At 47.0% G+C, this 15,699-nt stretch overlaps 1 protein-coding gene across 1 annotated transcript in view; it reads left to right on the top strand.

Moving 5' to 3' along the window:
- Positions 1–3,222: 3,222 nt before the first annotated feature.
- LOC139059349 (methanethiol oxidase-like) overlaps positions 3,223–15,699 on the top strand; it is a 51,604-nt gene continuing 39,127 nt past the window's right edge. The window contains exons 1-2 of the mRNA XM_070537639.1: positions 3,223–3,424; positions 14,465–14,631. Of these exons, the coding sequence (XP_070393740.1) occupies positions 3,418–3,424; positions 14,465–14,631 (174 nt within the window). The 5' untranslated portion in view covers positions 3,223–3,417. The remainder of the gene's footprint in view (positions 3,425–14,464; positions 14,632–15,699) is intronic.

Here is a 15,699-nt window from a genome sequence, read left to right as displayed (position 1 = left end):
ACCGATGAAGACTGCCGAGACAAAGATGCTGAACATGTGAAGGTGGCGAAGGCCCTGATTCGTTGGCTCTTGATTGCAAGCGCAGCTGCGACGTACTTGATTAGCTGTGTTTTGGCGCTTGCCGTGCCATCTGCACACAACATTAGCAGGTGTACAAGATTTGCAAAGCCTCCGAGATTCGCAACGGGCAAGACGTCTCGGAGGTTACGTAGAACGGAGAGGCGGCAGCCGCCGCTGCATTCTGGTTGACCCCACGCCGGTTAGATTTTTTTCCGATTTTGCCTTCTCTCGCCATTCTCTCCGTTTCGGAGGCAATACAGCCTTGCGTGTAGGCAGTAGGCGCGTTTCTCTGGCCGTGTGCCAGGCGAGCGTAGTTCGAATTATCCGTGAGGGAACCTTCTCGCGTTCGAATTAACGGACTTTTTTATACATAGACTTCTGTGGAGCTTGGCCGGACCAAATCGTACAGTTCGAATTATACATAAATTCGAATTATTGAAGTTCGAATTAACGAGCTTTCACTGTACTCGTTTCGTTTAAATACTATAAGGGACAACAGCAGTTCCTGCACTCTGCACGCGAGAAAGAATTATGAGAACGGAGAGTCTCCTCGATGACTCTTGTTTAGCATGGTCGCAGTTGTTGTGCAGACGATCGTGTTCCTTACGAAACAGCCGGAGGAGGTCACATACACAATAGTTAGTAGCCGTTCAGTAAGCATGTCTCGTCTTAGGCGGCATACGAATCCGCTGTTTCGATATAGGCAAACAAATGTATTATTTCCTCAATCGCATTATCTTTGGAGTACTCCAACAAGATGCGCGACACTGTAGAATTACTCTTTGCTTTTTCAATGAGCACTACACTCTTCTACGTGCATGCATTTGGGATGTCCTGTTTCTTGTTTTCATTACTTTCAATGACGTCATGCACCAGATGTGATAGAGAGAGAGACAGAGGAAAGGGGAAAGGCAGGGAGGTTAACCAGAGGGGAAGATCCGGTTTGCTACCCTACTCTGGGGAGAGAGGGGGAGGCAAAGTGATAACAAAGTAAAGATAAAGAAAGAAAGAAGCACAGACATACAATCACAGTGGGTCACTGTCGCCGCATACTGTCACCGCCCTGCACAGTAGCACTTGCAGCACTCTAAACATCTATTCAGGCTACAGTCGCTTGTCCAATACTGTGATGTGGTGTTTTATGGTATACATGTATCAAATAACGTAAACGAATCTTTCGGCTTTTCGAAAATCTCGTTTTACTTTTTTTTTAGAAATATAAAATACTTATACTAGGAGAATTGCAGCAAACTTGAAAGTAGAAAAAATCGAGAGGTAGACATAGACAAAGAGACAGTAATGTGGCTGGTGTCTCTTTGTCTATGTCTGCTTCTCGATTTTTTCTGCTTTCAAGTTTGCTGGCATTCTCCTGGAACAACCATGTACCAACTAGCCCAACAAGCCACTCTCGTAAAATACTTAATAATCTATTCGGTATTGGACGGCCATTTTCCTCGACTACTCGCATTCAACTTGATTTGAAGATTTTGCCATTCAAACACCCCGATAAATTTTTGCCTTTTCTCTCTTTTGTCAACTGTAATCAATGTAAGTTAGAAGGAAAGCAAACGCGGAAAAGAGGGAGGAGGCGTCGAGGCACCGCACAACGTACCGTGCACTGTTGCGACACTACCAAAGATGACCGTCTTTGTATGTACGGCTGCTATAGCTGTACAGTACTAAAGTTCATTGACATTCACATAAAACCATCAATTTCTGTCTCCCATGTGCCAGGGAGTCAGTTCCTCCCGGCTCCTGACAAAGCATGTGCGTGCGCCTTGCGGAGAAGTCAACAGCACTGTGCAGCATGTCGCCATAGGGCAGGATAACGTCTACTGTGCCGGACCGGTACGCGAACAGGTTCAGTGTTGGATACCGGTTCACGAACCGTTATAAATTTTTATCTCTCCAAACCCGAACCGAAACGGGACGAAATCGGAGCGCGCTGAACCCGAATTCGAACCGAACCGCTATTTGTTTCGGTGCGACACTCTGGTCTAAAGGAATTGCTTTTGCGCTGAATAACGCCAAGTAAGTTTTGCACGTTCGATATAGAGCGTAATTCACTTTAAGGGGTTTTGTTAACCAGGTTTGACTGCAGGTATCTTGGATGTTACACAAACCTAACACCCGCACACGCTCAGAGAGATAGACGCGCGCCTTTAACCTCCCAGCCACCGAAGTCGAAGCTGTGTCGTCGTGAAGCCAATCTCGTTCACTTGAGAAGCGTGATCAGGAAGGAAAGAGGCGACGCCACGACCACAGCACAATGCCGGTCGCTCCCTCTCCTACAGACGTCCCAGAGCGGCCGCCAAGCCGCTCGACTGGCGAGGAGAGCGGCGGCGAACATAATTCCCCTTTCCTGTCTGCGAAGGAATGTGGCAACGCAGTATCGTCGCTACGCAATTTTACTGCACGCTTTCTATGCAATTCTGGGCAGCGTATTGGTTGGGTAGTACAGCCACCGTCAAACACTAAAGAGAAAACATGGGATGCTTTGAAGGAAAGACGCATTAAGCTAGCATCAGGCGAGACAGGCCAATCTGAAACATCCAACACCACCCACAGGAGGAGCAAAAAGCTACTTCGCTAACGCTATCTTCGAGCTTTGAAACAAGTTTTATTATCCTTTTCCGGTGCAATGACACAGTTTTGTTTTTCATAAGGAATGTTCGGGTTAAGTGTGACGGGTGAGCACGTACTCGTACGAAACAACAGCTGCTTTTTGGGCGAGTTCTGTCGGTGACTGTGGCCCGTTTGCTGTCAGAAAATACAAACGCTTAATATTCAAAGTACTGCCTCATAGGATGAAATACCCGGGCAGGAATAGGAACCGTATGGTCTATGGCATGGCCGAGTTTAAGGCCCCGCGAGATTTTTCCTCGTGTCGCGTAGAAAGATGAGAAGCCTCTCGCGCTCCCGTAAGTGCAGATCATGCTTGAGAAGTTTTGCTACGCTCAATCACATTCTGCTCTCTCGAAGGCGTTGTTGGAGGCCTACTGCACGGAAATAACGGAACGTGAGTGCGGCTCTCTTCACCGTACCGCGAAGCGGACACGGCAGGACTGCGAGTGCAGCTGCCGGGCCACATCTCGCTCTTTTATCTCCCTTTCCGCCCGACCTTCGTACTCGCGCAAGCGAGAAAGGGCAACGGCCAAGCCACGTGGCTGGGCGCAATCAAAGTAGCGGCGCCGCAGCTGAATTTTGCCGCGCTCTTGTGGCAAACGCTGACGCCCATAGAAAGCGTGCTGCAGGCAATATTTATTCCTGCGCGCTCCCGTTAGACTCGACAGGCGTGTGTGAGGCATTCGGACGCTGCCACTTGAAGACTTCAACAGCACCTGGCACGGGAGCATTATGGCAGGTGAGAGGGGGTTTCCGAACTACTGTTGTTCTTTTCTTTGCGATGGCAAAACCTGCTGCTTTCTAAACTGCTGGGCAACGACTAGCGCAATTAAACTTCGAGAGGTAATATATATACGTAGACTGCGAAACCCGACGTCGTCTTCGTGCTCTTCGTGCTTTCCTTCGTGCTAGCGTGTCACTGTGTCGTGCATGGTGGGGTAGGCGCTTACGAACAAGATGTAGGAGCCACGCCCCTTTTCTGCCGTGAGCAGTGCGGCTATTCGGCGTGCGCGCGTTCTGGGAAATGCTCTTGCCGTGGTCTCCAGGAACCCGTTGCGAAATTTCTCGCGCTTTAGTTCTTCAGTTAATAAATTAAACAGTACGAATTCACTCGCGGTGTGGAACCCAGTCGCCTGCACCGTTAGAGAAAGAACTGCTGCGTTAGAGTGCTGTTCCTTGAACACCTGAGGGCTCCAGTTAACTGAAATGCTTAGAACGAGGGTTGGAAGCGAAAGTCTTGCTGCTTAAGCGGCATGGCTGCACAGACATTGAGGGCGTATTCCCTTAAGCGAACGCATTTTCCTTACAGCCGCGGCTGAGTAAAGGTTTCCTGGTAGAGCCCGTGCATGGCAGTTTGCGTGTTTTGTCCACATCGAGGTTTGCGATTCGAAGCTACAAGTAGCCCTGGAACGGGAACATGTGATCAATGTTTCTATTTCTTCATCTGGTCTTTTCATGGTTAACGCACATAATGGGGTGGTTGCGTCGGTTGCTGCTTTGGCAGCATCCTCCAACGAGCCGCTTTCTCTTCGGTGCGCTTCCGCGGAACGTATATACTATCTACAGAGTAGGGTGCACGGGATGATATTCTGTCAGGTGCGGAGTTCTTCTGGATGTTTTAGCAACGGATGCACTGAAACTTTTAGAGCCTTGTTAGCTTCGACTGCCTTAAATTGACAAGTAGTTAAGGACTCCAAGGATAACCGGCATGGAGCGTCACCTACCACTGATTCGTGACATTCTTTCGACATCGTATGACCGCCCCCTCCGAATATCAAATCTGTACGAGCCTCCTCCCGTGTACAATAATTTCACCGTGCCGCATAATGATAGCTCGCTTTGCTTCCTTGCATGTCTTCAGCTTTCGTCTCCGACTATATTCCTTTGTACGACTGCAACGCGAGCGCTTGTTTCCTTAGCGTGTTTGCTTGAGTGTTTGCTTAGCGCAGCTGCTGAAAGGGAACGCGGCGGCCTCCGTTTAGAATGGCCGTCGTTACCTGATATACACGACTCGCTCGTGCACCGTGGCGCGGTGATGGAAGTAGCTACAGCTACACTGCAGGGACTGTTGACCTTGATAGAACGCGACGCATTGCGATGTGGCCTACACTGCACTTCAAAAATATCCATTCTCTTTGGGGCTTGTCTTGTTCAATATCAACGTACCCTGTGTTGCGTGCGTTTAATTTCCTCAACACTTTAGTGCACTCGCTACTTTCCTGTCAAGGTCCAGGACTGTCACGCTGATACGCGCATGCCGTTCACGAACTAAATTACTACCGGGCGCGTAGCGTTAATAGAAATACATGCAATATGGTTGTCGGCGGACGAGATAATCCCGTAGAGTACGGAGTTTTAATATACTAGTTTCCCTTTTCCACGAACCACAACGGGTGCCCATTCAGCTATTCCTGCTTTTCGTACTAGTGCTTCAGCTGCTTAAACTTCTGCTTAGTGATTATGTTATACATTGCGCTCCATTTGGGTTGCAGTAAATATGATGTGCTTCTTTGGCTTCGCTGTGTGTTCGTCCATCTTGAACGTTCCTGCGTTACATTCAGGACAGCTGTTCCTGCGCAAACCAGCTTGCAAGAACCATTTTGCGTCATGGTCAACCAGGCGTAGCCTATATTCACGTGGTGAGACAGTGGGTCAATATTTGACTGCAGAGGCGCGGTGCTCTGGGGAGTACATCTAGCAAGGGTCAATAAGAAAGCAGATGAACCGGATGCACGATTGGGAGTCTATTGCTTAAGAACGTCAGCAGCTTGCTATATTTCACTGTTCTAGAGGAGATCGGGCTTTTAGGCACACCACGATGTGTCCCCGACGTGCAGAGCCCGTTGTAGGCAAGGTTTATTGCTTCGTGAAGCTGTCACATGTGCGTTGTGTATATGCGGTGCAAAATCGACCTTCTAACTGGATATTTTCGTCGACTCCGGGTAGTTTTCGCGACTTAGTGGTAGTAAGCGTAGCGTTTCGTTTCCCGTAAAATAAAAAAAATGGCAGTTTTGCCCAAATCATGAATAGCGATCACACTATCACAAAGTATGGTTCGTAGTTTTAATTGCCGGATATACCTTCCAGTAAACGTACCCTTACTAATTGAACCTCGCGTCACGCACCCTCAGTCAAACATGATCAGGTTTCACCAAATGGCACTGAGCACTCGCTGTCGTAACACTGGCCTGTTGAAGAGCGCCGGGAACAGGAAGCGAACGCTTTCTGCTACCTCTCGCTTCATCGCGTCTCCGAAAGTTCATGTTACGCGACCTCAAACATTATGGGCACGTGCAAACAGCACGCATGTCTACAGCCACCGGCCGCGCTTAACCTTTGCGTCCGCCCCGCATATTACCTCCAAGCATGCACACGCTCGCTGAACTCTCAAAAAGCAGAGTTTACGTTAAAAAAATGACTCAATACTGATGTGACAAGCTAGAGCGATGACAAATGATGCCACATTGTCCCTTCAAGTAGCGCGGGGACGAGAAGCATATTCCCCAATTCTATCGTCCTCCGTCACCGCCATCTCACCGGCCGCCTGCCAAAAACTGAAGTGATTTTACGGCCCCTTCGACATTGCGTCGCACTCACGCAGCACATTGTGGAACGTTGGCGACAGCGCCTCCAAGACTCCGAGGAAAAAGATGGAAGGCTATCCTGGCCAAAGTGCAACAGCAAAGGAGCGGTCGCTGCGGCACATCTCCTTTGGAAGTGCACTTCCACAGAAGACATTCGAAGAAGGCACCTTCCTCGAAGACTAATATTATTTACTTACCCGGATGGCCTCCGGGCTTGTGTTCATGGCCTGTACATTAATTCACCCCTCCTATATCATGTATTCACTGATAAGAGATGCGAGACCCACGTAGGCCCGAATGCCAGTATTGGATTGTTAAAAGAAGTTTTCACCACAATCCTACCAAGATAAGGCGCGCGGACAGCCATGCGCAGCCACTGCCCGCGCGCTATCCTCCCCTAAAGCGCGCGCTTTGTCTCGTGACCTCCAACATTGGGCGGACATCAAGCCGCCATACTTTGCGGCTCACCTACGCATGATATTATCGCACTTGGGCCTTACACGTAATATCGCGGCGATGGCGAGAACCTGCCGGTATTGTCTATACAATCGCTAATGCAATTTAAAGAAAGAAACATGATGTCGTGGCACAGTTGGCTAGAGCGTCAATTTCCAGAAAAGTCCGATGTAGTAAAATGCGTTTTTTGAATTTATGTACTGTAATCTAGGCAACGTGATGGGTTTCCTGTTGCGGGAGGAACACCGCTAGACAGCTTTGGTATTCTTTACGCTGCAAAACTGGTTGGGTTAGGTTCAGATATTATCCTTTTTTTGTATGCTCTTTACCTGTCACCGTACTGCGCTCAATTAGTACATTGACACTTCCTTTTTTTTTCAGATATAAGCTGTTTCTAAACAGGCAGGCTGGGGACATGATTTGCTCCTATGCGGAGCTGACTATACGAACTGATTATCAACCGTAACTAGCATGCAGAGACAGTTAGAATTACCGATTTCATAGTAGATTGATGGCGCAAGTCTGGTTTCCAAATAGCCTCGTCTTCCATGCACGCCGACATGCATTGGTGCGCACTGTCTGCGCCTGCAAATTTTTTTTTTCCCGCAGCGAAAGCACGTGGCATTGCACAAGGGTCATCAACGGCTCGTTAAGCGAAGCGCGTTCAAAGGAAGGGCGATCATAATAGCCGGGTATTACGGCGAAAAGATGAGCCCCGACAGGAACCCGTGGCCGCCACACGTAGTTTGTTTGGGCTATCGACGTGGGTGCGCCGGCGAGCCGCAGCTCTAGGGACACCGGAGCATTGATTACTACAGTCGCTAAATTTCGGCATGTTGCAGTCGGTTCTAATTATTCCGATGTTCTCCAGAGCGCCTGCCGGCGCAACCTAACTCTTCGCTGCCTCTAGATACCGACCAGAATAACTTTCACCTCTTGTGCTCTTGGCTTGCGTTTTTCTTATAAAAATTACCAGAGGGAGCTTTTGGCGCTGTTATCCACGGAAGCTGCAGATATATTGCGGTTCAGCAGCTGTGGAGAGCTTAGCACGAACAAAATTCCACTAGCCATGATTTTTAACATTGATTTATTGGAAGCATTCCAACCTAAGTGGGATGTTTGCATTCTACACAAACGATGCCGTTCAATGAAATAGTGGTGATATTGTGGCACTATTTAACGACGTAAAACTGGTTTATTGTGAGTGAGCTCAGTGCCCGGAAACTAAAGGTTATGCGCTTCTATACGATTAGCAAGGAGTCGGTTAGAGCCTTTGTGACCGACGAATGAGTCTTCTGCCAGAACACACTTCCCTTGCGCCCTGGTGATCAGGAAACACGCCATGTCTTCTCATTGGGCGAGGGATTCGAGCGCTGTCTCGTGCACGAGATATGCGCTGTCTCACGAAGCGTTGCCGGAACTCTTAGAACGGCAATACGATGAGGCGCAAGCGTGTCCGAAAGAGCCTGGAACGAATTGGTTCGTGTTATTAATGCAATAGCAATTATTTCCACGTTAAGCGAAATTTTTTCCCTTTCTAATAGGCGAAGGTGTTGCTTCGGTGCCAGCAATGATCCAATCCAGCTGAAAATTGACACAGAACAGTTTATATTCAACAAAAATTACACTAGCGAGGAGAGACATGGCATTAATTCACTGAGCCTCAACGTCAGTTGACTGATGTTATAAAAAAGTCCAAGTGCAACACTGTGCACGCATCAGACAGCGCGAGGAGCAACACACAGCTCTTCAAAGCTCAACACAGTGGAAAAGAATGGTAAATGTATACAGTAGTGGTTGTGCTCCACGAAATTACGAAAGTTCGCTGGTTTAAAGTTCCTGCTGTAAGAGGTCTGGATGACGAAGGTAGAGCGGCGACGCTCGTAAACGGCCAAGTCGTGCAGCTGTCCGGTTGTCGAAACGCCGCCCGCATCTTCCCATGGTAGAAGACTACAGATCGTCGGGGAGACGTGATGCTCTGGGTGGAAGCCTCTGCGAGCCCGGGTCCAGGAGCCTGTCAAGCTCTGCACCCCACCAGCCTTCCTCGAACGGCCCCTGCTTTCGTCGTGCTCCGTATAGACCTTTGGCCACCGGGGAAGCTTCGACGCGGCTGAATGGAGGCCTTGTACGCTGGGGTCGTTCTGGCCCTGTATAGCGTAAACCTCCGCACCCCAAGCCGTCTTCCTCCGGTCACCCCCGCCGACCATTGTCCCACAGTGAAATGGCGCAATCCACTCTGCCCGCCGACTTGTATCGAGATGTAGAGCTTAGATGTTAGCGGCAGATATCCGTTCTGGGGGATTGGCCGAGAACAGGGTAGTTCAGTATAACAATAAGAAACATCAACTACAAATGTAAACAAAATTTGTGAGTAGACATAATGGAATTGATTCTAGCATGATTTTCGTAGAATAGAGGAATAAACTAAAGCAGAAATGCCATCAATCTAATTGATTTTGTAGAAATATAACTAACCCTTACGTTATGATCTTACAATTCAAATCGTTCGGATCGTGTTGGATGGCTTGTACCTTCAATTCTTATTTTCTTCTCTCTACTGACCCGTAGACTTCTGAAATTGAATATCTTTGTTTACATTTTCTTTCATTGCAACTCTCGGCACGCTCGTGCCACAATCACGCAGTGCGTCGTCGTTGTCTTCATTGTGCACAAAGCTCGCGCGGCGCCGTGAACTCTCATAAAATTGTGGATTTTACGTGACAAAACCACGATCCAATTGAGGCACGCCATTGAGGGGGACTCCGGAATGTGGGCCACCTGGTGTTCATTAACGGGCACCTAGATCTAAAACATGCATGTTTCGCATTTCGCCGCCATCGAAATGTGGACGCCGTGGTTGGGATTCTATCCCGCCCAGCAGCCCAACACCATAGTCACTAAACAACCACGACGGGTCGCCGTGAACTCTCAACGGTCCTTGATGATCGCTCCACGGCGATTTCGCGCACATCATGAGTCAGAGATATCAACCGCAAGTTTTCTTCTGCAAATCTAGGCGATTGTACTCTTGACAGAACGAAAAACCAGGACATGCGGCACACTCAAATGTTCCCTTTAACAGTGAGCCGCTGTTTACGTGGACTGTAATTCGATCAAAGAAACAAAATGTAGCACTTAAAGAGCACGTGTTTCTATGGCTGGAGAGAAGCCAGTAAAACACCACCGATATAAATTTAAAAGCCCGTAACGAAAAGATCGAAACCTTCATTTTTGTTGTTACGGGATCAATGCACATGCAAATATTAGATCAATATAAGCTGGTCCTTGACAATGTAGCGCCCTAAGATGTGACACTAAAGGAGACGTAGGTATTAAAGAAAACACGCTGACCTGAACTTCGCTACAATAGCCACTACTCGGGAGGAAAATGCTTAGAGGCACAAACAACGCTAGTGGCACAGTGGTATATGTGCAAAGTATCACTAAAAGCCCGGCCTGCTATGGGCCACCCTGAACTCAATTATTGCAGTGACGTCGCGAGTTTCCCTAGAGGGACTGTGTGGTCTACCAAAAATCGTGATGACAGCGAGCACGAGTGATGTACCACTAAAGGAAACCAAGCAAGTACGGCACGGGAGAATTAATAGGAGAGAAGCGGAATAGGGATACTTGTAGCCGACCTTTTGTTTTCGAGCTCATTACGAGTCGCATCGCAGAGAGCGAACTACAGCGAACGCAAGAACCAAGCCTGATGCAAGAACTTCCTTCGATATCTCTAGGGACTTTTCAAGTGATTCCACTGAAACGTTTGCCTCATGGAAATGCAAAGCACAATACATTATCCATTATTTTAGTAAGTAGCGTGCGATGAACTGCTCTTCGCTGAAATTATGTATTGCCTAATTTATGGAGAGCTTGCCCGCTTGCTATTTATGGAGAGCTTCACTGAGAACTGTCTGATGGATGACGGGACAGAACAAGGCTGATGAGTTGGCGGCACGCCAACTGCTTAGTTTGCATTTGTTAATCTGGTCACGTGAGGCGCATGGAACGCTGCTTGGCGCGTCTTGCTCGACTATCCGAGCACTGAATAGGTTGAATGGCGAAGCAGGAGTTAGTTGGAGCCGGGGTCCCACGTAGCTTGAGAGTGGTGCCTCCGCCTGTTTTTAACATGACGCAGTACCATCCCTCAATGCCGTAAAATCCCGTTAACGCCTTATTATATATAATGTCCCATGATAACGTGAATTCAGCATGCGTTATGCTATGACGGATTGTTGGATGACTAAGCTTTTCTTTTTTTAGTATGCCCCACTGTGCGCAACACTAAAATGTGTTCCATATGCTCTAATATACTAGGTGACTACTGTACAGCGAACAAAGCCTTTTCTAATCGGCAGTGCCACCTTGCAGCAGTGGTGTGAAACGATTTTCCGCGTAGCATATTTTGCACGAGACATGTCTGCACAAATGCCTTTTTAAATACCATACTAAGCGCGGCCAAGAACTTGACTGGCGCTAACAGCGATTTTAATTGTCGGCATATATTCTGGCGGCTCAAAACATATAGCCTGTTTACCAACTTGGTTTTCAATCATTTCCGCACTATACACCACATCTTTGCTTCATCCATGAGGTCAGCGGTAGTCCCCCCAAAAAAGATTCACATAGATGCCGTTTCCGCTCATAGAAAAGTCTAATTGAACCATGTAAAGCGTGGATACAAAGCGGCGTGAAATCGACATACCATTAATAACGCAGCAAGACCTTTACACCGCCTACGCGTGGCGGTAGATTTCACGAATCTGAAGAGTGACGCTAAATCCCATTGGCGCGGTACATTTTCATGACTGCAGGAATTTTCATTCTCAAAAAATCACTGATTACTAAAGGCAGAATGGAGTCCGAAGTAGCCCTCTACGAATCTCGCGGTGAAATCTCAGGCGCAGTACTAGCTTGAAGTAATGAAAGTCAAAAGTATTCGCGCGTGTTTCGGCCCTTGTTGAACAGAAAAAAAGTTCTGGAAGACTCGCTATAGGATGGGCCTCCGCATTTTCTAGGATGTAATTTACTGCTTGCATACTAGTAATCTAGTTTCGCACAAACGATGTAGGAATTTATAATATACGTCGCAGCACATTTCGGTGTACTGCGACGTTGCAACCTTCCTTCAATTTTTCTTAAAGGCTTATCAAGCCTGTGCCTTCCTCTGCATTGTTCTTTGAGGCGAACAAACACTGATGAGAATAGATTGGGTAAACTTGTTTCTATTCCGCAAGTGTTGTTTACCAGTCGAGCTGAGTTAATGTTCCGCTTCTCTTCGTTGAAATCAGCAGCGCGCGTGTCGCAGTAACATGAGAGAGAGAGAGAGAGAGAGAGAGAGAGAGAGAGAGAGAGAGAGAGAGAGAGAGAGAGAGAGAGAGAGAGAGAGAAAGCGGCTTTGAAGTTAACTGAAAGATAGCAAGGCTGAACTGGATTGCGTCTGGTTTGCCACTCTGAGGGGTAAGAGAAAAATATGTTCCACGTGCTCGTGAGGAACTGCGCATCTTGGCAAAGCCTGAGTGACGGGTGGCCTGGGCTGCGCAGCAAGCACGAGCCTCGGACCAAAAGTGGTAAACAATATGTTGCAGACTAAGCCCGACCACGACGTCAGAGACGTGAACCACGCTGGTTATCACGACGGTTTTCATGCAAGGGGGCCCATTGTCCAGCGCTGTAGCACGTGCATCGTGCTTTCGCAGTCAGCAGCTAGATAGCGCAGCGTATTGTCTTGTTTCATCGCGCTTATTATTATTATTATGTTTTTTTGCAACTTGCGCACCAGACAGAAATTCAGGACAATTGTTTGCTTTGGGCAGCGTGACATGCTGCGCCAACATTCCTATAGTGAAGAGTTATGGGATAAACGTGTTGATGGCGGGCTGTTTATTGGCTTGATCTCCCCTCGTACTGCCACCTGTAGCCTCAAAGGAGAACGTCGTCTCGCGAGGGCTTTATGGTGATTAAAGGTTTACTTGGGCTGACGGCTCATTGGCATGGGAGTGTAAAAGAGCGGAGAATTTACGAGGCGTATTAAATACAGCTATTGAGAAAATAGCTCTATTCTGTCCTCGGCTCGTTGCACTGCGCCAGGCCTAGATTTCGCCGACGTGTTCTGCAGAACTTCGTAGCCGTCAGATAAAACGAACCTCTCGCGTGTGAAGATACTTCAGAACTATATGTTCATGAACGTTTATGGCCACATTGTGCCACGCGGTGCTGATGCTACAGGTAGAGTTAGCCTATCGTACTTCGCGGCAATTTCTCCGCCTGAGCATCTTTCCGCGTTGGATATGTCGCAAGTCGATCAGTCCAACCTCTCGCAGAAATGTGACCCGCATTCTGACACCCTCTTGAGAACTGTGTGCCGTAATTCTGGGAAGATAACTGCGCACGTTTTCGAGGAAACCATGTTTTCTCATGCAATCCAGCAGCATGTTTTCTACCAAACATGAGCGCTTGCAGGATGAGAAACTATTATATCGCCGAGTTCATCGCAGATGGTACCAGATGGAGCACGGCCAATCCTAAACATCCATGCAGGAGTGTATAGACCAATCCAGTTCTTTTTGTGTTGGAGGGTGGCTTCTGTGCGGCTAACTCTTTGTCGAGCCCACTACGTTACTCATCAACGCTAAGAGCTCATTTGCATGTGCTCATTTCCTCATGTAAATGAGAAACATCCGACAACAAATGCTGCGAACGTTTTCGACATATTAAAATTCAAGAATAAGTTATTGACTACATGAAATCAATGTTAGCTACTTGAATGCACTTTTTGCCAACTTAAAGAGGGCACACACATTTTTGCGCAAAATCGAAATGGTAAAAATAACTGTTCGACCATGAATGCCGGAACACTGGTGAGCACTAAACATGTTTGGTTGATTGCCGTAGATATGGTTCAGCTAAAATAATATGCCGTAGGAAGGCTGCAGCTGCTATGTAATATACCGGTTCAATAAACTTTCATCGCTGCATCGCAGCTCTTATTGCGCTCGTCGTTGAAAATTAACGGATCAAATGTTACGTGGTTAACAGGGGTAACGTGCGACCTGTATGATAGACAAGAATGAGTTGTGTTCATACTTTTTCGTTGTTAACCTATGAAGCTAATTCTTGCAAATTATTTCTCTAAGGTTTCGGGTATGCTTTGAAGACATACTTAAGGCTGGCGGTGAATTCGGCAAAGAATAGCACGAGTGCGTTTGAAACAAGCACTTAAGTTAGGAGCATACATTGACATAACCCTTAAATCGAGGAATTGATCACTTTCAGAGTGCGCGTAAGTTATGCTAAGTGAACTAAAACTTCTGAAATAGCGTACCAAAGATCCAGCTGTGCCACAAGTTATAAAATAAGTCTCTAAATATTTATAAAAAATGTGGGGTGGTCAAAGGCGCGAAAGAAAGGACCAACGAAAGTCGAGGAATTCATGTTTGAGCTGCCGTATCACTTAAAAAGTAGGCCCACATCTGCTGCACCTAGAATTCTAACCTTTGTACACAGTGAATATTAAAATCATGCAAGAAGCAAATAGTCAGCTAGTGCTGGTTAGGACGATGTTTGTAGCTGACCTTCAGCACGTTTTTTTTCGTATTGGACACTCATCTCGCTTTTCCTAGCGTGTGGCCAAATGGTTCGCCTTGTTTTCCCGCCCCCTGAGCTTCAATATCGTTAACTGTCGAAAGCCAGAATTTCGACACCAGTGCCGACTAACGAGTTGGACACAAATGCAGGCTGCTGCGACGATGAGTGCCCTGTGGGCTACGCCACTCCTCTGGAGGCCGCTACCAAGGGGCATCGTGAGAAGATTGTCTACGTGCCTTGTATCGTGCCCTCCAAGGAGAAACCAGACTACCTGGCGGTCGTGTGCGTCGACCACCACTCGCCCGACTTTTGCAAGGTAAGTTGGATCCCGCTTCGCGTATTGTAAAAAAATTAAGCGCATTCCACGAATTGTCGGAGAGAGGGAGAGAGAGAATGAAGAGGAAAGGCAGGGACGTTAACCAGATACGAGTCTCCGGTTTGCTACCCTGCACTAGGGATGGGGGATAGGGGTTAGACTGTCGGATAGGGCTCCGACAGTTAGCTATACCCCACGTACAGTTCTTCTAGATGTGTTCAATATTGCCTCCGGTCACAAAGTATAAGAACACCAAAAATTAGAACTGCCTATGGTCGGCAGGATATTCCGCATCAAATACATAGTCTGCTTAATAAACTTCGCAACATTTTAGACCTAAATAAACTAATTTCCAAAAATAGGTCTAAACAAATTCTTCTTAAAAATTGCATTGAATATGTTTAATTACTGTTTAAGTGTTGATTACAACCTCCATGTGTATTGATTTTTTTATCTTACTCAATGTACACTGTGTTTTATTTCTTAGCACACACTTTCTTTTTCTTTTTTGCTGCTTGTTACAATAAATGCATGTCGATCTGCTTGTTTTCTTTACTCTGTTATATTTTCTTGTTTTTTTATAACTAGAGACAATTTAGATTGTTCAATGATTCTTATGTCTGCTTATGCCTGCTTGCTGAACTGTATCTCGGAGCAAAAGCCTCTGTCAGGCTGTATAGCCTTTTGCTTTTGCTTCGATTTATGTTCATGTACAGAAAGAAATCAATAAACCTCAAACATCAAAGGTGCAAAGTATTCTGCATCTATAGCTTTGGATGAGGTTCCGCAATATGTTAGCAGAAGGCACAACATAATATATAATGTGTGCGTGTGTTGCGAGGGCATTACAGATTTATTGTCGTACGGTGACAAAGCGTAACGACCTGAGTCGACGCCACCAGTATAAATGGCTGTCCATTCCGAATGCTGTGTAATGCCCGATATTGGTTCCAAGCGCTATACTGCCACAAGAAAAAAACTGGCACTCTCTCTTTCATAAGTTGCTTTGTGACGTGATGCAAACGCCAGCCATCTCGAAGCTTTAGTTGTAAAATTTTTATTCTCTTA

The sequence above is a fragment of the Dermacentor albipictus genome, chromosome 4 (assembly GCF_038994185.2).
Source record: "Dermacentor albipictus isolate Rhodes 1998 colony chromosome 4, USDA_Dalb.pri_finalv2, whole genome shotgun sequence".
Lineage (NCBI taxonomy): Eukaryota > Metazoa > Arthropoda > Arachnida > Ixodida > Ixodidae > Dermacentor > Dermacentor albipictus.
Note: the sequence above shows the minus strand (reverse complement) of the source record. Positions and strands in the feature narration are given on the sequence as shown.